This window comes from Anabrus simplex, chromosome 5, assembly GCF_040414725.1.
Source record: "Anabrus simplex isolate iqAnaSimp1 chromosome 5, ASM4041472v1, whole genome shotgun sequence".
Lineage (NCBI taxonomy): Eukaryota > Metazoa > Arthropoda > Insecta > Orthoptera > Tettigoniidae > Anabrus > Anabrus simplex.
In genome coordinates this window covers 393,625,933-393,648,800 of record NC_090269.1, presented here as the reverse complement: position 1 = coordinate 393,648,800, position 22,868 = coordinate 393,625,933, and the positions used below count along the sequence as shown (strand labels likewise).

Here is a 22,868-nt window from a genome sequence, read left to right as displayed (position 1 = left end):
TTCAAGAAAACTAGACAGAGAAGTGTCCCCTTCAAAGAAAGGCGGACAGTGGAATGAAGAAGGGGATGAAGCGACTGCAGGAGTTTTGGTGGTGCGTTGCTGGTGCACTGGAATGACTACAGTGTTGTCACTGCTGGTACGAACTACAAACAGATGGAGATAAACGGTGCATCATGGTGTATCATTGCATCATAGTGGTCCAGCGTAAACAAGTATGCAAAGTGTCTGCACCGCAATGAAAGCTGTTCAAGTCCTATAGTGGCAACCGATGAGTGGACCAGATTTTTTTGTACTTCACCCGAAATGCTTCTGTGGATAGATAAATATAAATAGCGTATACAATATTGTGATAAGTCTTTAGTGGAAATTGTAGATCTACTGTACGTTGTAAATTGGATAAGATAATCCAACTCTCTAACACTTTCTAGCTTGCAACATTATTGTACAATATAATACTGAGTAACTAGTGTTGTTATACTGACCTGAGTGCATAGCGTCCGATACATCGGACGGCCTGTGTAAATAAAAGTATCACTTGTATGATTGTTGAAACGTGTTTCTGCAATTATTAAGAGAAGAAATGTGTAGATAAATTGAAATAAAACGCAAGAAATTAACTTTATGCGCTAATGGTTCATTATTTCTATTTTAATAAGAATGGTTTGTTGAATTACTTTTTTCCTTTAGTAGCTTGGTTTACTTAGATGAATATTTTGGTTGATGTCTGTTCTGGTCGAAATCTACGGCCTAATTTTAACACAGCTTTGTTTTCTTCGACAGCGTCTGGGGTCTCTGCCTTTGTTTATTTTGTACTTGAATATGAGCATTCGCTGGTTTCCACTGGATTGGTGGTCCTAAATGATAAATATTTTAGGGTTTGTTTCATTCATTGAAAATCAATTTTGGCCAGCTACGGACCACGTAAATAACTCTTCATGATTTCAGTTTTCTTTGGCGACGGTTTTCAGTCATTCTCTTGCGTACAGCTTCTTTCTTTCCAGCCGTACAATGTTGCATCTTCTTGGTCGCTGTTTCTGGCTCTAGGAACTCCTCAAATGTGTGTATCTTGTTTCTGAAAGTGGTTCTGTTGTGGATGCCTTCATCCTCAATCTTCATTTCTTGCAGAACCTTCTTGGTGTTACCAAACCATTTGTCATAAGAGTTTCCCTTCCTGCTGTGCTTGATGAAATGGGAAAAAAGTTCTTAGTGAGACGTCGGGCATTCTTGAAATATGTCCAAAGAATTTAACCCCTCGTTTGCGTACTGTATCTGAAATCCTGCTGCATGGTTTGTATACTTCTTTGTTACTGCGTAATAGGTATGTGTTAGCACATTTATTTTGGTTCTAGACTTTTTCTTAAAATATTTCTTTTCTTCTTCTCAATTTATTTTATGTATTTTCTGATTGTTAATCCTAGGTATTCTGAAGCATACAGGCACTCTGGTTGGATCACAGTAATATCTAATAGTGTCGTAGATTAGTCCTATGTGTTTTTCGTAAGGTGGAATGCAAGCTTCAGTTCCTTTTTTTTGGCTCTCTCGCGGTGTCTTTTATACCGAACTCGTTAGGATATTATTTCTCACCAAGGTACATGAATTTAACAGTTTTATTTATCTTATTCTCCTTTGTTGTGAATAAGTATCCCGGGGCTTCTTTAATGTTGGTCCTGAAATGGGCCTTTTCATACGATATCTGAAGGGAGGTTTTCACTGCTATCTTTCCCAAAGTGTCAACTCTCATTATCACTGATTCGATGTCGTCTGACAGCAGCACAAGATCGTCAGCAAATGCTAAGCAGTTCATAGCGATGTTCTCTTTCTTGTAACCTATCCTTAATTGGTTTTTGATTCCTTTTTCCGTGAGTTCTAACATGTAAATAAAGCATTTCCACGCCCATGTCCATATAACATATTTTATTCTTCTGCATGTGAGAAATGTGTTCTTATAGTTTGCATATGTGTGTGTGTGTGTGTTTCACTCTGTTTTCCAAACAGTACACGTTCTATTCAGCCAATCCTCCAAATAACTCGGATAGCCTGAATAGGGCACCGCAATTTCGGTTAGAGATTCACCTCATTTTGACCGTTCTATTTTCAGACAGTCCGATGTCGAGGACAAAGTTCCTTCATCGTCTTGCGTTAGTTTGGGCATCTCAGATGATTGCGCCACTAGGTCTTTTCAACCACTGTGCAACAAGTGCTCGCGGGTGGGGAACTATTCTCAAGAGTTCTGCCGGAAAACCAGTCTCCATGGACTGCAGTACCTCGGAGAACAAGAGCGTCCTTTAGCTGAGAGGTAAGTGATATATTGCAATAAATTACCATGCCAATTTCTTTCGCGTATAACCAAATCTGTCCACAATGGCACATACGGTACCAAAGTTCGTATTCATTCTGCACAGCTGTCCGTTGACAACAGGTATTTGTTATTCACATTAGAGTGCCTAAAGGTGGGGTTTTATATATGAGTCGGCGATTCCGGAATTTCGGAAAGAAAGTATTAGTAATATTTGATCACCATAATTTGTGTGCAGAAATATGGAAGGTCTAGAGAAAAAGACTGAGCCCCCATGAACGTATACAATGTTCCCTAGACCTATCTTAAGGTCAGATATATTTTAAAATATTAATATTGTACTTTTCAAAATACTTAAATAGTACTGTGAAATATATACGTGTATATCTGTCATTAATTTATAACTCATGTGCTCACATACTTCCTTTTACTCTGTCAGTCTGCCATTCACTCATCCATTTTCCAACATAGTTCCTTTCACTCTAGCAATCTGCCATTCACTCATTCACACACACACTCACGGACGCATGCAGTAGTTCCATTAAATTACATTTTTTCTTTACATACACATGAAATTTCGGAAAAGGCAATTTCTTGACATCCCCTGACAGCGAGTTACATAGCTTTGGGATACGCCAATAAACGTGGACAAAGTATAACTCTGAGGGAAGGGATACATTTCTATAGAAGCAGAGAGGGATTTCCGGAGAAAGGTCAGATCAGTTCGTTCTTCTATTTTCTCAACTGAAGGTAACCTTATTGGATGGGAGGGGAAGTGTTCGCTCTCGTATTCGAGGTAGTAGACCATACCGCACGAGGCCTAGCTCTTCCCACAGTCCACATAAATGTATGACAGTAAGTACAAAGGGAAGGCCAAAAGAATGCACATTTTATAACTAATTTATTCATGACGCTAAATACCAATCCAAACCCCATGCTAGTACCGTCTCGAACTGAAGCCACGCTAGAGAGTGGAGTTACCTCGCATCCCCTTCCATGGAGGGTGCAGTATAACCACTGTCCTTGACCTGTGCTGCCCTCTCGGGGACAAACATATACCTGGTGTTCAAACAGGGAGTGACGGTTAATTAGCCTTTCGGCGCGGCGCTGTACTCTCTGCAGCCTACTCATGTTCTCCGCTGTCGTCGGACACCAAGCAGGTAGATCATACGTCAGTACGGGCTGACCTTATTGTTCATTGACTGAAGCCTCTTAAATTCCTATATAAGAAGCCCAGGATTTTTGTTGTCTTGCAACTTGGAACGGTTTCGCCCGGGTAAAGTTATCAATATCATCATTTCCTAAAGGCCAGGCGTTGTCGTCCAGCCACATTTGTCAATCCTCTGCAGTTCACTTCACGGTAACATATTGTTACGTGCTAGGGTTGCCGTAGCCCATTTCGGTATTTCCTGGAATGGACTAGTGAACCAACTGTCCGGAGATCTCCTAGCCAGCCTGGAGGGCATGACTGGTATTTACGTGTATTGCTCTCGTCGGCTGGCTTACCTGTGACATTCCTGGAGATTCAACGGGAAGGTTCCGCCACTAGACACCTCGCGAATATTCTGGTTCCCATCACCCTAGCTATAAGAAGGAAGGCTAGCAGCGGACAGTCAGTGAGGTGGAGCTTTAGTCAGTGTTTGTGCTAGACGCGGAGTCAGTGTCGGAATCCGTAGTGGAGACAGTGTGAGACTCAATGTGCTGGAGGTCGGGGCTGGGCTGATGGCGACAAAGGGATTGGCTGTCGCTAGTGTCCCACCGAGGTCTGACCGCGGAGCTGTGGGTGTTGGAATCGGTGTGTCCAGAGAGTGGCTGGACTGAAGACATGTAAGAAGGGAAGACTGTGTACTTCCTTAGAGTGGTGTGTGTTTGTGTATTTCTGTGGACTGAGGATCGACGTGAGTGAGCGAGGGAAGCCGCTATCGTGAGTGTGATGGCAAATGAACTTGTTGTGAGTATCGTTCTGTTGAGCTTTTGCTGTTTGGTCGTTCACTGCATGTGGCTGTATGAATTACTGGATTGTCTTTGAAGTCGAACCAAATAACAGTCTTCGTGTGTTGAGTGGCCCGTAGCCCTATGTTCAGATCCAGCTGTCTACACACAGCTGTTGTATGAGGGGACTGGACTTGAGGAAGTGAATGTAGCGATTAGCCGTCCCAGGTATAGCAATGGGCCGAACCACCTGCTGCGCCGTAAGCATGGTTATACCCTTGCCAATGGACTGCAACCTTTAACAATATTAGGCTTCGCAGATGATACGGTTATTGTAGGAAAAAACCGAGACACTGCAATAGAACTGACGAAACTAGCTCTATAAAAGTTTTGTGAACTTGTTCTAACAATAAACCCTGAAAAATCTAAAGTTATTAATATCAGTGGAGGAGAAATAAACGAAGGGCTCATTACAGTCGAAGAAGGTATGGAGATTAAATGTATTCCTAGGAACGAATGTGTCAAATACTTAGGGGTAAATTATGCAGATACCATGTTATTTGATCCCAAGAAATCAATGACACTCCTTCAGCAGAAACTCAGCTCGTTATTATCCTGTCCCTGGCTTCATCCGGAACAGAAATTTTTAATTCTAAATACTTCAGTCTGCCCTACGTTGACTTACCAGTTCCTCTGCGTTCCTGCAGGTAAAATACCACTGCGATTTCTGGAAGATGCCGATAAACTCGTTAAGAGTACACTAAAGGAGATCTTATCCCTTCCTACTGACACTCCGGATTTTATGACTTACTCAGATAAACGGTACAAAGGGTTAGATGTTTTTAGAGCAAGATGGGAAGCCTTAATTCAGAACATAAACAGCTGCAACATTCTGAAACGGGAGGAGAGCCGATATATTGAAGCTACCAGAAACCTAGACGAAGAAATTAACAGATGTTTAACTCGCCCGTGGCTTAAGCTGAACTGCTTAAGCCACGGGCGAGTGCGGACGTATTGAGTGGAGGGTCCCGAGAGTGGGAGTAGGGACTGGAAGTGCTGAGTGCAGGAAGGTAGCGAGGAGCTAACAGGCCATGATTGGTGTAGAACAGTACAGGGCGACCATAGGGATATGGCAGGGAAGAAAGAAGAAAGAAGAAAGAAGAAGTGACGCTAGGAGGGCACATAATAGAAATAGAAAAGAAAGGTGAATTAATGCTATCAGCGGCGGTGATTATAATATTATTATGGATTGCGGGGGTCGAACTGAACCCGGGTCCGACCCATAGTGGAAATGAGAGCAGGGAAGACTTCGAAGAATTCAGAAGAGTGGTAAAAGAGGTGATTGTAGAAGTCTGCCCCTTTGAGCAAATCAAAAATATGATATAAGAGCAAACAAGGGAGTTTGAGAAAATGAAGATATGGTTTCGAGAAAGGGCACAGGATACTACATCGCAAGTGAGAAAAAATGCCGAAGAAGTTGTAGCATTAAGGGAGAAAATAGGACGATTAGAAGAGGAGACGCTGAAACTGAAAACAGAAGTGGAAGCCAACACTCTAAATTGTAGGAAGAAATGTTTATTTATTTATGGTGTGCCTGAGGAGAAAAAAGAGGACAAAGTGCTTACAATTTATAAGGTGGTGGACCTAATACAGGAAAAAATGAAAATTAACTTTAGTCAAGTGGATATAGAAGACGTGCAGAGAGTGGGAAGAAGGAGAGGTAACAGACCGATCAAAGTACAACTCTTTTCTACGTTGATGGCGGATATTGTGGTAGGCAATGCGGGTAATATGCAGGAGAAAAAAATATGGATAAAGAGGGACGTGGGGATGGAAGTGATCAGGAACGAGCGAATTCTTAGAAAACACATGATACGAGCGAAACTGCAAGGGCTGAGAGCAATTATCAGAGGACAAGAGCTGGTGGTGTCAAGCAACAACTGGAGGAGGATCTGGTCTGTGAAACAACTGATGGACTTAGAAATGAAGATAAAACAAGACGAAGAAGCAGAGAGAAGTGCAGAGATCAGTGGGAAAGATAGGCAAGTGAAAGGCAGGGATATGGTGGAAGAGGGGGTAGGCAGTAATGTGAATACCAAAAGTATCAGTGTATGGTGTGAAGAGAGGCAGGAAGAGGTGCCAAGTGAAAATGGGACCATAAGCAGTGAAGAGGACAGGCAAGGAGGGGAAAGCAGTGAAGTAAGGGAAACGCAAAGGCTGGGAAGTGAAAACAGTGGAGTAAGGCAAGATCAGGGTAAACAAGCAAGGTCAGAGGTAACCCGGCAGAGTTACTGGAAAAATTACAATCAGAGTCGGGGCAGATTGAGAGATAGAGACTTAAGGGCCATGATGGTAGCTGCGAAAAGTAATGAGGGTATTGTAACAAGAAGCAAAGCAAAAGGCAGTAGTGGGCGTAATGTGGAAGATGGCTTGGTAGGCAAATCTGATAATTTAAATAGGAATACTGGAGATTAAGATGAAGTGGTATTTTGAAGGATGCGATGGTATATAGTGTGGATGCAATAGTATTGGTGTGTGGTATGAAATTTATTTATTGTTATAATATGTGAAAGGTGGTGTTGGAGAGGCGATGGTATGTAGGGATGGAGAAGTGGTATATAAGTTATGATGTGTTATAGGGCTGAAATATGGTGTTGGAGAAGTGGTGGTTTAAGATGGTGGTTGGCAGAAGGTGAGTGTAATGGTAGAAGTAGAGGTGGTATAGGAGGTGGAGTTGGTGTTATATTGCTGAAATGTGGTGTTGGAAGTTTTAGAGGGCTTGATTGTTATAATATGTGAAAGGTGGTGTTGGAGAGGCGGTAGACATGAGTGTTTGGTATCTATAGGTGAAATTTTGGTTTGGTGGCGTAATGTGGAAGATAGCTTGGTAGGTAAATCTGGTCATTTAATTATGAATACTGGAGATTAAGATGAAGTGGTATTTTGAAGGATAAGATGGTATATATTGTGGATGCAATAGTATTTGTGAGTGGTATGAAATTTATTATTGTTATAATATGTGAAAGGTGGTGTTGGAGATATGAGTGTGTGGTATTTGTAGGTGAAGATGAAGTGGTATTATGAAGGATGCGAGGGTATATGAGGGTGTGGTATTTGTAGTTGAAGATGGCTTGATTGGTGAAATTTGGTGACAGAGAGGTGATATATGAGATGGAGCGGAAGTGGTATTTGGGGGTATGAAACGTGGATGCTGGATGTTTATTTATTGCTATAATATGTGAGTGCGGAGAGGGAGTAGAATTATGAAGGTGGAGGTTGAAATGTGGTCAAAAAGAAGTGATGGTACGAGAGAGTTTTGTTAGCTACAAGCGAAGATGGTTTGATTGTTAAATGGATTATTGATTGCTGAATTTTTGGAGTCGGTGAGGTGATTTTTAATGCGGGTTGGTAGAGGTGGTTTTATTTATTGCTGTAATTTTTGGATTTAGGAGGTGATATTATTGCCTTTGTGTTTGGTCTGCAAGTGCTCAAATGATGATTGATTAGTTGTATAGTGATGTAAGTGTTGAGTGAAATAAGGGCAACTTAAGAGTATTGGAGTAAGTATGTGTAAAATGTATGTGAGTTTGTAAGAGTGAATACGGGTTGACAAATGGTGAGTTATTGATGTATTGGGTAATATATAAACCTATTGGTGGCGAAATTGTGGAGACGGAGGGGTGTAGGAGATATGCATTGTTAAAGGACAAAGTTGCAACAGGCGAGGTGTGAGGTAAACATAGTTATGGCTGGCGAGACAAGGTTTGCCTAAGCACAGCAATGCAGAGTAGGCCATGTAGAAAAACAATGGCTGTGTTGGAATGTGCAGAGTCAACAAGGACACTTGGTAGAAAGTGTCGTCTGGCTCCTGGATCGCGCATGTGATATTTTATGTTTAAGTAAGGCAAACGGTTCATAGAGGGAATCAACCGTTGGCCAGCTGATTATTAATAGTATTATTAATATTATTATTATTATATTATGATGATTATTATCATTTTATTATTATTATTATTATTATTATTATTATTATTATTATTATTATTATTATATTTAGTTATTTATTTGTGTATTTATTCAGCTATTTATTTAATTGACGTGATAGTTGCAGGGTGGCTTAGGAAGAACTCTATTGTGAACATGTATTGGGCCTAAACCCCTGTGTTGTTCATTAATAAATACACCACTATAACAGATGTTTAACTGAGTTAAACGTAAATGGTAAAACTGAGGATATGAAGAACAGACACGGTGAGTACGAAACCAAGAATCTCAGAAACAAATTACGAGAATCTGAATTTGAAAAATGGTGCCAGTTGAGAAGTAAAGGTCAGGGAGTGTGTCTGTACAAGGAGTTCCCTCCTGCAAACCGCTGGGTTAGAAACCATGATGGCCTTTCTAGCACGGAGTGGAGAGATGCGCTGAAAATGGCATGTAACGTTGCACCTGTAAGAGCTGTACCAGGAAGGTCCTTTGATGGTAACCGCTGCAGAAGATGTAGTGAGACTGAAACATTACCTCACGTCTTGGGTTCCTGTGCCTTCGGTGAAGCCCTTCGAAACACGAGACATCATAACATCAGGTCATCCATAGCACAGACGCTCCGTGAGAAAGGATATCAAGTGCATGAGGAAGTCCATGGCATCGGAGTAAATGGCAACACAAGAAGGATACATATGATCGCAATCAAAGGGAAGACAGGATATATATTAGACCCCACAGTAAGATTCGGAACACACTCCAACCAACCAGACGAAGTGAACTAAGAAAAGAAGTCTATCTACCAGCCTACAGTGCCGTATTATAAAACAAATACGAACTGGACGACATAGAAGTGAGGGGTCTCATGATCGGTGCAAGAGGGACAGTCCCTAAGAAGACGATAGAACTGATGAATACCTTTAACATCAATACCAAGGAGTTCATCGACTGGGGGCTGAAAGTGCTCAGGGGTTCTCTTTTGATACTCAGACACCACTTATACTCGCCAGACTGAAACTCTCCAGGTTGAGACATAATTTACTCATTTTATTTTTGAATGAATTATTAGTGTATTCTTTGTCTTTGGAAGCCTTCAAGTGGAGGAAGATTTTGAAAAAAAAAATTAAAATTAAGTGTGGCCATTCATGGTTAATTAGAATTTTGTGTGTGTGTGTGTGTGTGTGTGTGTGTGTGTGTGTGTGTGCATTTATTGGGTAGGTAGCCATGAAATATATTAGGGTAATAAAACAGACGCAGTTTCTTCGTAACAATATGATGGACACCGCACTTCTTCTGATGTGTTTCTGAAGCAGGAGTGTCTTGGTCGGTCTCTCGGAACTTCTTCCCAGAACTTTGCCTTCAAATATGTTGTTGAGAAAGATGTGACTCAGAATATTACCCAAGAGCTTTGAATTCCTAATTGTTATGTCTGAGAGTGGTTTCCAGTTTTCCTTTAGTTCCATCAGAACCTGTCTAATGCTCTTTCTCTATATTCAACTTGATTTTTTAATCCGCATCCGAAACACATTTTTAGCTGATTCAAGTCTTGTTTATTCATGTTTTCCTTAGGTCGAATTTCACAAGAATAACTCATCACATTTCAAACAAAGGTTTTAGTATATTTCTTCCTAATCTCCAAATTTACGTGCGATTTTTTGAGCAATTTTTAATGGTATATTTATGCGGTATTTCATAATGAACCCTTGAAATTACAGTTCTATCGTTAGTTGTCTGCCTCGGCCACTTCGGTAGAGCAATGCCGTCTCTGGGATCTTGGGGTCGTTACGAGTTTTTCTATTACTTCATTGACCAATAGATAGGGTTCAGAGGAGACGGGCACATCTGGTTCACATACGGGGCAGAAATGTACTTACTAAAACTTTTATTTAATGGAATCACGATGATTAATTTTACTAAATAGGCAATAAAAATAATTAAATTTTTTTCACAAGAAGTTACAACGCAGTCACAATTCATAACATGAGTGCTAAAAGTATCTTGAAATTTTTTATATTATTGTCTTCCAAGGAATGAAAACGCAATGTAATATTTGTGGACAGTAAAACCAGAAAAAGAATAGAAAATATGAAAAACTGGCAACATTGATCCCAACGATAACTGAGAGTTAATCCACACGATCCTTGGAAAATCTAACCTTCAACAGATTTATATTTAATTAAGGTTATCGACCAGTCGACTATCATCTCGTATATTGGATCATCTCCCGAATGGATCCTCAATCAAACCAAATTGACTATCATTTGCTTCGGATAGGTTACGAAATATTACTTGAAATCATGGGGTTGATTACAAGATAACATCAATTGTCAAAGTCGATTACGAGTTAACAGCAATTGTCACAATCAAAAATAAATTTCCACCATATATTGTCATCTCGTGACACCCTTAAGTTACAGAAGAATCCCGATGCTGAAACATGCATCAACCCATGCAGATGTTCAGAAGATACCAAGAACAATTGTTCCGAGGGATCATACGTTACATCGTTCTGAAGGAACGAACTGCGAAAATGTAGGAAATCATTAATTCATTATGCGTTTAGGAGAAACGCCAAACACTGAAGTTAAAGGAAAATGATAAATGTTCCTTCAAAACCAACTTTCAGGTTGTGAAAGAGTTACGTCGTTAAATTCGTTAAAATACAAATTCAAAATATATAACAAACGAAATGAAATATTTCCAATTCTCTATAACTACGACTACAACTAAAAATCATTTTGTCCGATGACCTTCGATGTTAGGACCCTTTAAACAACAAGCATTAACAACAAGCAAAAATCTGTCTAACCTACACTCTTGTCCCCTTAAAGCAAGCTACAAGTGATCGGTACATCATCGTCTCACATAAAAAATGTGAACAGCGAAGAATGACAAATAATAAAGTGTAATAACAGCTGAGGAATTGAAACCGCATTCGTAGTGTAAATTCTACGAAAATTAACTAAGTGTCAATACACTGCACTAGCATAATATACCGTACACCCGAACAATGCATCTTAAAGTAAAGAAAAAGAAACGAATAGAAACGAAAGGTGATCGAACTTGAACGCCCGCGGCTAAGTAGTAGGGATCAGTCTACACGTGGGACAACCCTTGCATTCATGCCGCTACTGATACAACTCTATAATGGGAGCACCTTTCGGCTAGTAAATATTATGCTGAAACATGACCTAAAAAGTACCTGCTAATATCTTCCAGACTCGTATCCACTACATCGAACACTAACATTGTTCAAGTCGATTCGCTAAAATGCCTAGCCTGTGATTTGGCTATGTACAGATGGCGACCTAATCCTGTCGTTGAGCCAACGTTACAGTGTCTACTCATTCTTTAAAGATAATTATAATAGACGCAGCATCCTGAATCTATCATTGAGCCAACGCTTTGTTATCTACACATCACTCATACTGCCAGGCGAAATCGAAACTTTAACACAATGTCCGAATATTTAAATCTGATCCTCATTGAAACTCTAACACATGAAGTGAAATTCCCTACAGAAGTGAACTCCAATCAGGAAATATTACTGTGTCTATTTCCTACGATAAAGCGTGAAATCGAAATTAAACAACAGGTTCGAATAGCTCAATCTATTCCTCATGACAATTTGAACACATGCGGTGAAGTTCGCTAAATAAATATAAACTAAAGGCACGTTTGATATTACATAATATCAATGAAAACAATAATCACAACCATCGCTATATTAACGGCATAACTCAAGTGTCAGCCTCCAACTGACTTGCAATGTCAACACTCCAAACATGCATCATCGTGAACTGTCCAGTGAAGTAAATTCTCATCAACATACGCAGACTAAACTCTCAATCTAATAAAATTCATTCTCGGAGCCGCAATGTTTCACTCCGTGATATTTTCGTCTTGCAAAGATACAGAATAAAATTTAACTTACAATAATTAAGTATTATCTTGACCTTGTGTCAGAATGTATTTTGTTCGTGAGGTCGGCTATCACACAATACACTCCGCTGGTATCATATAGAATCGTCACCTTGGCTTAACTGCCGTTACCTACGGTCTTACATAAAATAATAGCCATGGAAGAGCATCAACTTGTATTTAACGAAGGCGTTACAACGCACTCACTTGGATTTGACAACACTTACATTTTTCAATCGTTCTGGATCTGTACAGGACATCACTCCTCTTATACAGCCTGGCTCAGAAATATTACACATCAACTGATACACCATGCCGCAGAAAATCCTTTCCATCGAACTACAGGGCCTCTTGTCCCCGGCGTAATGCTTTTTCTACATCACTCATTAAACAGGTTTACTCCGCCTTCAACTTTTTCACTCCTGAGGTATGGAAATATTTGGCATGTTGGAAAATTTAAATTTCAATTTCGGGAAGTTAATTTTAAGATCATTATAACAAATACACGGTACCACGAAATCAAAATTTCACAAAATGCTAAACTTTATCATGCTTCACTGGATTTCGATATAAACTGCAAATCTCGCTTACCTATGCGCCGAACGCATTATTATTATCTCAACTTAATCCTGGCTTGAATATTGTGATAATAATAGTATTATTATCAATACTGGAAACGTTGTTACTCGACTTTTTCACACTTATAATGGCTATTTTCATCGTTACCATTATTTTTACTTTTACCGGCCCGAAAATTATTTCACTGACCAAAATATGTCTTCCGATTGAGATAGCTAAAAATAAAATTCAGGAAACTCAATCGTCAAAAGTTACCAGTGTCTCGCCCAGAGTGTGGCATGGGCTCATCAGTTGGATACCGCACCTTTTCCAAGACACTGCTCGGCTAGCACGCCGCTAGCGACACCACTGCAAGCCATACATGTGATAAGCACAATGCAGTGCCGACGTACTAGGGGAGAATTGCATCTCCACTTGCTATATTGCCCTCCCGGGCTAGCATGACCAAAATATGTCTTCCGATTGAGATAGCTAAAAATAAAATTCAGGAACTCAATCGTCAAAAATTACCAGGAATGAATACCCATTTAAGGGATCAATGTTTTGAAATATTTATTAGCATCTAGGACACTGAAGACCACAAAGTTATGTTCGTGCTTGAAACGGTTTTGGATGAATCGATCTTGTGATTTTGTGAATCAACTATCGTCTAAACCTCTTAGGGGAGAAATGTTTTGAAGTATACGGTATTTTAGACCTAATACATAAAAGAAGACTCTTTTCAAAAATTACAACATTGTACGCCAAACGGTTTTGGAGGGACGAATAATTTAATTTATGGAGCTAACCTCCTTTGACACTCTAACGGTGGAACGTTTAAAACATTTCCTATTTCACACCTAGGATTTAAAATACACACGGCTTTTAGGAATTTTGTCTCCGTACGTTAAACCGTATCGAAGGAAGGAATTAATATATTTTGTTTTGGATCTTAACCCGCATTTAATTCTCTGAGGGGTCAAATTTGTTTCAAACCTTCTGTTATTTAACACCTAGGATATCATTTGACATTTTAACTCCGTGATTCAAACGGTTTCATATAAACGTATATTTTCGGCATCATTCTTCATCCCCCAGCAAAAACCCCTTGGGGGTGTATGGACTTAAGTCCACTTCTTTTTTGTATTCTCATAGAAATAATTCAACTCCTTTTACACCCCCCTTAAGATGATTCCTTCCCCCAACATGAAAGCGTGTTCCTTTACTTTTAAAGGAGATTCCAAATACTAATTTTTACGTCCGTAAATCCTCCGTTTTTGTGATATAAGTGTCCTCATACAAACAACTGATTTATTTTTCAATTCATTTACCCAACCTTAATTGGATTTTCCGAAAACAAAAGAGGGCAAGTTTCTTTATTTTTAAAGAAGAATCCGAATACAAATTTTCATTTTTGAGATTAATGTATCCTCATTAAAAGACTGTCACCGCATTTCCGTCCTTTTTACGTGCCCTTTATTTTGATTCACGGAAAAACAAAAGAAATACGGGTCTCTTTATTCTTGAAGGCAATGCCAAATACCAATTTTCAGGTCTGTAATATCTCCGGATTTTGAGATACCAGTATCCTAATAAAAAGAATTCAACCCCTCAGTTTGTCCTTTTTACTTCCTCCCCTCAAAGTGATTTTCCCGAAAACAAAAAACTATGCGTTACTTCATATTTAAAGGAGATTGAAATACCCATTTCCAGGTCTGTTACATGTTCCGTTTTCACCCACTTGGCAGTCCTGTTTAGCCCCCCCCCCCCTCCTTTGAGTAGATTTTACAAAAAAATACTTGTTTCTTTATTTCCAAACGAGATTCTAAATAATAATTTTCATGACTGACACATCTTCAGTTTTTAATATATATTTGGTCACTCCTGTTCACCTTCCCTTAAGTAGATTTTCCTAAAACAAAAAAATACGTGTTTCATTACTTTTAAACGTGATTCCAAATACCGGTACCAATTTTCATGACTGTAACATGTTCAGTTCTTGATATATAATTATCCACATAAAAGGTATTCACACAATTTTCACCTTTTCAGCCTCCTTAACGTGATTTTTCGAAAACAAGAAAATGCGTGTTTCATTACTTTTAACGGAGATTCCAAATACCAATTTTCGTGTCTTTAAACTGTTCAGTTTTCGAGATTTCGATGCAATCATTTTAAAATTTCACCCCACCCCCCTTTATCCCTTTAGCTACTGAATATCCTAACATACTCCTTTAGTCAGTACCTACATTGTAATATGAATGTATCGCCAAAATTTCATTTCTTTATGTCTAGTTGGTTTGGCTCGGCGATGGTGAATCAGTCAGTCAGTCAGTCATGACAAGATATTTTATATATACAGGGTGTTAGGTGTATACGTGCAGATATTTATTGTAGCAATAGAGAACGATGTGACGAACCACTATATATCAAACTTTTAGTAATCCTCGGAAGTTATTTTCGAGAGCAAAGGGGTACGATGTTTTTAGAATAGGTAGTATGCCTTGTTCTTGTGAATGAATAGCTTTCCTTTGATAACAGGCAAGTCACGCGCCATCCCTGCCAAACTGGTTTCTGTTCTGTTTATGTTTAAGAGCAACTGTACTACTGTGACAGCTGAGCGCTCCCTATTCCATGCCACGTGATGTTACGTAATATACTTGCCAAACTGGTTTTATGTTTACGAGCAACTGACCTACGGTAACAGCTGAAGGCTACCAGTCTACAACATGTTACGTTACATTATCGCCAGACTGGTTTGTTGTTGTTAGTATTTAGTTTCCGTCTTAGGGGTTTCAGACAACACTAGTTATCGGTTTCGGACCCTGGAGATGTATTGAATTCTCAGCGTTAATACTGGTTCATTTGCTGTTACGTCCTTTAGGGGATAGGGATATCTGTGGTCGTCAGCCCTGTGGTCTAGTGAGTATGGAAATGACCTGAAAACCTGTGTCGGTGCGCGACCTGTACGAGCGTGTGATATAATTATTGGTTGGGATACGCACGCCGGGACGTGAAATGCGGTACGATCCCCGTTGTGCATTGCGTAAAGGTAGAAGAAGGAAGACAGTTCCTTGCGCCAACGAACAAATGCATGGCATAGGATATCCATATGAGTAGAATCAGAATTGAATTATCGAAGCACATCGAACGTTTTGTTTCAAACGAAAAATGGATATATTATACAACTAAGTAAATTAAACGTACCTACATTTCGTGCTTCCTGCCTGGTTGAGTGGCTAAAACGGTTGAGGTGCCAGCCTTTTGACTCCAACTTCGCATGTTCGAACCTGGCCCCGTGCAGTGGTATTTGAAGGTGCTCAAATACGTCAGCCTCGTGTCGGTATATTTACTGGTACACCGAGCTCGATAGCTGCAGTCGCTTAAGTGCTACCAGTATCCAGTATTCGGGAGATAGTGGGTTCGTACCCCACTGTCGGTAGCCCTGAAGATGGTTTTCCGTGGTTTCCCATTTTCACACGAGGCAAATGCTGGGGCTGTACCTTAATTAAGGCCATGATTGCTTCCTTCCCACTCCTAACCCTTACCTGCCCCGTCCTCGCTATAATACCTATCTGTGTCGGTGCGACGTAAAGCAACTTGTCATTCGAGCCAAGACACCACTGTGGTTCAGAATATCCTCTGTTGCTTAAACATACGTTCACGGAGGTCATCCGAAGTGGTTACCTCAGTTCGGTATACTTTGTTTCTCATGTCCCCCCAGGCATAACAATCCACTGGAATAAGGGCTGCCCAATTGATAGTTCCACATCGTCCTGTCTACCGTTGAGGAAATGTCTGCACCATCGTGTAAAATCCACGTGGTTCGGCGTAGTCGAAGCAACACGTCCTCTGAAAGCTCCAGTAACGTACTGTATCTACTGTACAGGAGCAAGATAACATTAATAAAAAGATGTAACCGACCTCCTACTACACCCATCCTGATATTAATTAGAACCGGTGCTGGAAACTGCCTTGTCCTATTGAATGGGGATATTCCACAGCTCATGAGTGGGATATAGTGGGTTCCAACCCCTCTGTCGGCAGCCCTAAAGATGGTTTACCGTGGTTTTCCATGTTCACACCAGGCAAATGCTGGGGCTGTAACGTCATGAATGCCACGATCGCTTCCTTTCCGATACTAGCCCTTTCCCGTCCCATCGTCACCATAAGGAAAGCTACACCGATCAAATTTATGCAAGTAAGGTGATTGGTACCGGTCTGAGTGTCTGAGACCGTTGAGGTCCTTATCTTCCGACCTCCAACTTGGCAGGTTCAATCTTGGCTCAGTCTGATGATATTTGATGGTGCACACATACGTCAGTCTCGTGTCGTAGAAATACTGGCACGTAAATGAACTCCTGCGATATGAAATTTCGTCACCTCAGCGTCTCAGAAAACGGTATAAATAGTATGTGGGACGTAAAGCAAAATAACGCTAATAAAAAGACGATTGGTCAAAGAGACAGACTTCCCACTGCATCCATCCAGATATTAATTGAGAGCCGGTGCTAGAGGTTGCCTTGGTACACTAAATATTAAACACTCCTTCTATAAAAATTGCCTCATGTGTCACTAATACACTTGACAGAAATTCTGGATTGAGTGCTTGATCAATTAACCAGCGGCAGAAATCCACTCTTAAATCATCACCGAGCTTGATAGTAGCAGTCGCTAAAGTTCGAACAGTATCCAATATTCGAGATGTACTGGCTTCGAATCCCTCTGTCGGCAGCTTTAAAGATGATTTTCCGTGGTTTTTTATGTTCACACCAGGCAAATGCTAGGGCTGTACCTTAATTAAGACCACGGTTGCTTCCTTCCAACTCCTATGCCTTTGCTATCCCATCGTCCTATAAGACCTATCTGTGTCGGTGCGTCGCACCGACACAGATAGGTTTTATGGCGACAGATATAACTAAGGACTAGGATCGGGAAGGAAGCAACCGTGGTCTTAATTAAGGTACAGCCCTAGCATTTGCCTGGTGTGAAAATGGGAAACCACGGAAAACCATCTTCTGGGCTGCCGAGAGTGGGATTCGAACCCATTATCTCCGGGATGCAAGCTCTCAGCCACACGGCCAACTCGCCCGGTAATAATAATAATAATAATAATAATAATAATAATAATAATAATATTTTTTGCTGCCGGGCAGAGTGGCTCAGACGGTTGAGGCGCTGGCCTTCTGACCCCAACTTGGCAGGCTCGATCTTGGCTCAGTCCGATGGTATTCGAAGATGCTCAAATAAGTCAGCCTCGTGTCGGTAGATTTACTGGCGCGTAAAATGAACTCCTGCGAGACTAAATTACAGCACCTCAGCGCCTCCAGAAACAGTAAGAGTAGTTAGTGGGACGTAAAGCAATTAACATTACCGGTATTATTATTAACAAGTCATTAGGAGCTGAAAGGCAGGGAAGAAAATAGTAAAATATGCGTGGTGTAGGAGGAAACAAGATGAAATATACTTCACCCGTGCCTACATCGCTCGCAGTAGTTTACTACAGGATAGAATGCGTAAGACCAGAACCAGGTCTCTTTGCGATGAGTCAGGTGTATCTTCCTATTGTGGTTAGCATTAGAGGACAAAGTGTGACAAACAGGTTTTGTGTATAAATATCAAACATGCACATCAACAGACACACACACGCAATGTACCCAAACCAGTACAGTGTAGAATGAAGAACTGCCATGCTGTGTTCAAGGTCAATATCTAGCGTTTTAACAAGCACGTCTTCCGTGTGTTTTGTTCAGCTTGCGCCACGTACAAGGCAATCGCGAACTGAAACTCTAGATTTATAATTTTTGTTACCGGTACTTCAATTTTTCTGCTCGGATTTATGAGAATATCGAACTATCGAGACTCAAAATACTACATCGATTGAGAACTGAACTCCCAACTCAATACGCTGCAGAAATGGTGTAACATCTGACATACCAATGTGAAACACGTAGCAATTGTTCAAGTGACCTCCCTGGACTACTCTGCAGGCTTCACTTCTCCGTACCCGGCGAGTTGGCCATGCGGTTAGGAGCGCACAGCTGTGAGCTCGCATCCGGGAGATTGGGGCTTCGAACCCCAATGTCGGCAGCCCTGAAGATGGTTTTCCGTGGTTTCCCAAGTTCACACCAGGCATTGCGGGGATTGAACCTTAATTAAGGCCACGACCACTTTCTTACCATTCCTAGGCCTTTCTTGTCCGATTGTCGCCATAAGACCTCTCTGTGTTAGTGCGACGTAAAGCAACTAACAAAAGAAAATCACTTCTCCGAATCCAGTCTTCCGTAATATCCATTGGAGATCTGGCGGGCCAATTGATGGGTCCATGTCGTCCTATTCGCCATAGACCAAAGGACTGATCCAAATGATCACGCAGTAAGCGGCTTATATCAGGTGGTGTACCATCGTGTAAAAACCACATGTTTCGGCGTAGTCGAAACGGAGCGTCCTCTGAAAGCTCTAATAACGTACCTATGAGGAACTCCAGGTAAGATACCCCTATGAACTGTGCAGGTAAGATGATGATAATAATGTCATTGGCTTTACGTCCCACTAACTACTTTTCACGGTTTTCGGAGACGCGGATTTGCAGGAATTTAGTACCATGGGAGTTCTTCACGTACCAGTAAATCTACTGACACAAGGCTGACGTATTTGAGCACCTTGTCAAGACTGGACTCAGAAGGCCAGTGCCTCAACCGTCTGAGCCACTCAGCCCGGCAAGATGATTGGTGCAGCACTGCGTAAAGTGCTGGCCGTCTGAACCCAACTTGGGAGGCTAGGTCTTGGCTCAGTCCGGTGGTATTTGAAGGTGCTCAAATACGTCAGTCTCGTGTCTGTAGATTTATTTGCATTAAAAAATACTGCGATAAAAAAATTCTGGCATTTCAGCATCTCCGAAAACCGTGCAAATTAGTTAGTGGAACGTAAAGATATTATTATTATTATTATTATTATTATTATTAGTAGTAGTAGTAGTAGTAGTAGTAGTAGTAGTAGTAGTAATATTATTTTTACGGAAGTTCTAATTAAACGGGTCCATTACAGTCATCATTTTACCTATCGGTACTTACTGTTCAGTAATAAGCCTTCCGTCCGCCTCTGTGGTGCAGTGGTTAGTGTGATTAGCTGCCACCCCCGAAGCTCGGGTTCGATTTCCAGCTCTGACAAGAAATTTGAAAAGTGGTACGAGGGCTGGAACGGGGTCCACTTAGCCTCGGGAGGTCAAATGAGTAGAGGTGGTCCGATTCCCAACTCAGCCATCCTGAAAGTTGTTTCCCGTAGTTCCCCCTTCTCCAGGCAAATGCCGGGATGGTACCTAACTTAAGGCCACGGCCGCTTCCTTCCCTCTTCGTTGTCTATCCTTTCCAATCTTCCCATACCCCCGCAAGGCCCCTGTTCAGCATAGCAGGTGAGGCCGCCTGGGTGAGGTACTGGTCATTCTCCCCAGTTGTATCCCCGATCCAATGTCTCACGCTCCAGGACACTACCCTTGAGGCGGTAGAGGTGGGATCCCTTGCTGAGTCCCATGAAAAACCAACCCTGGAGGGTAAACAGATTAGGAAAAAGAAAAATAAGCCTTCTATTAGAAATACCCGGCGGCAATTCCACAGTAGGTCTTTTTCCTTCGAGCAATGTTCACTACGGTTTTTGAAATTTGTCTCATTAATAACAATTTCACTGAATACTTATAGCCTTTTCTTTCAGTGTCCACCGTCCTTTCAATGACCTAAAATGTTTATGAATAAGCATAGACAACCCGCATTGTCTATTGTCAGAAATTCATCGTAGACTGTCGCAATAACAGCACAGAAATGTTGCGCCCATATTTCATTTACTTATTAACCATTTCCTTTCATTTTGTCAGCTTGGATCACTGAGTAATGCCATTGACGTCTTAAAAATCGCACACAAATACACAACACTTGATTCGCACGTATGTGCTTGTACGGATCTTCGACGTCACTGTAAGGATTCTGTGTACTTTTCACACAGAGTACCTTACACCGGTTTTCGAGTACAGCAAGTGACCTGGCACGTGAGTCATCCTCTTCTACTTGCCAAGCCTTTAGGGGAAGTGCACAACAACATGTGTTGGCCTGCGATAAGAAACAGGTTCAACAAGCCCTATACTCGGCTACTGTACTTCCGCTACGCGTGGACAGAATGACATCACTGGCGTATCCTGCTACGGCCGTTCAAAACACATTAGGTCCTGAAATATTTGGCTCAGTTATGGGCAAACTAATAGGACAAGGTAAAAAGTACATAGCATATATTATGAGATGTATTTTTCTTAGCCGACTAGCTTAATATCTGCACGTATACACCTAACACCCTGTATAAACTTAAAGGGACAAGCATTCACATCTCTAACTACAAAAATATATTATTTGAATTAGACAGACATGCAATTGTGCCGCTTGACGTGGCGTTATCTTGGCTACATCTTGCACGCCAGCAACCTGTGAATTTAGGCCAACATAATGGCAGGAGGCATTCTTCGCTTAAACACTACCTTATCAATACAGTGTTTCTGCACTCATCTTGAAGCAACACACATTCACTTTTTATGTAATTAACCTAAAAAGACATTTTATTAAATACATACAAACAAAATTTAAACCACACAGCCGCGTGTCGAGTATTCAACTGACGCAGTTTGTGGAAAATACTCACTTCCCCTTCACCAGGTGTTCCACAGATGTGAATGACCGTGAGACAAATTATGTATCTCTGCCAGACCCCAACAGTTCTCCGTTACAGATTTTCAAAGTAACCTTGTCCGAAGAATTCCTACGCAGAAGTTCATGAATCCTACTACTACATTCCTATGATATTTCCACCTACCAGAATGGATGTCGGAAATATCATGTTTCATTATTTGAGTTTTTTTCACTCCCCATTACCACTTTGTAAAAGTTTCGTATCTCAAGCCAACTGGCTTTTGAGATTCTCCAGTCTATCTTACATATTTTAATTTTAGAAGTCCTCTTCTTGATATCACTCGACGCAGGTACACCCTCTCGGACAAATGAATGATTGACTGTCCCGCTGGTAGACGAGGTATTCATGCATTCTCTAGAGACGCGGTGCGTTGCATTATTTGTTCATGTGCAATCGTTGCATTTGATGGCCTCTGAGACTTACCCCAGGGGTTCACCCTATTTTTCCAATCACAACGGCGTAGTTTGCTGATTTCTCTTCTTCTTTAACGGGCATAAGAAATTAATTCCCTGTACAATGATTTTAGTGCATTTTTACGGCATGCCCTTGACGCGTCTAATCCTACTCTGCCAGGATGGATGCTAATTTCTCTCCTAGCATAATTAAATACATTTCCACCCTGTGAATTTAGCTTCATGAAATATTTCCCAAAATTCTTAATTGATTACTTCCTCGTTAATGACTGTGCCGAAATCTCTTACAATGAGGGTTATTACCCAGACCATCATTATTAATTTCCAGAGGTTTTCCGAAATGTTCCGACCTCGTTCGATATTTTTGGGGATCGCCTACCGCTGTGAGTTGACAAGCCCCGGAAACCAAAATGAGCTTGTAATGAAAATGCGGAGGCGCGTATTTTCTCCATCGCGCAGTCGGCATTTCAGCAATTTAGAATTATGGGCTAAATACTACGTTGAATGTCCTTAATGAAGTTATTTTAATGATATTAAGATGAACCCACAACGTTCAGTTCAGGACCCAACATTCGAGCAAACGACCCCATCCATGAAAGTATCGATTTAATTGAAGAACCGGTCGATAGATATGTTGACCCGCGCACATGACGCAGTGTAGTGATCTGGTGATAATACAAGTAATTCTTTTACATGCCTTGCAAAATACACTGACTGACAGAGCAAATGCAACACCAAGAAGGAGTGGTTCGAAAGGGATGAAACTTGGGGAAAAAACAGAGACGGCACGGACGAATAATTGATGTTTATTTCAAACCGATATGCAGGTTACACAATGCGCACGGCATCGACTCAGTAGGATGTAGGACCACCGCGAGCGGCGATGCACGCAGAAACACGTCGAGGTACAGAGTCAATAAGAGTGCGGATGGTGTCCTGAGAGATGGTTCTCCATTCTCTGTCAACCATTTGCCACAGTTGGTCGTCCGTGCGAGGCTGGGGCAGAGTTTGCAAACGGCGTCCAATGAGATCCCACAAGT

The 22,868-nt window shown here is 41.1% G+C and overlaps 1 protein-coding gene across 1 annotated transcript in view; it reads left to right on the top strand.

Annotated features, from left to right (window-relative positions):
• Nucleotides 1–1,754: 1,754 nt before the first annotated feature.
• LOC136874564 (pickpocket protein 28) overlaps nucleotides 1,755–22,868 on the top strand; it is a 343,119-nt gene continuing 322,005 nt past the window's right edge. The window contains exons 1-2 of the mRNA XM_067148201.2: nucleotides 1,755–1,822; nucleotides 2,099–2,296. Of these exons, the coding sequence (XP_067004302.2) occupies nucleotides 1,755–1,822; nucleotides 2,099–2,296 (266 nt within the window). The remainder of the gene's footprint in view (nucleotides 1,823–2,098; nucleotides 2,297–22,868) is intronic.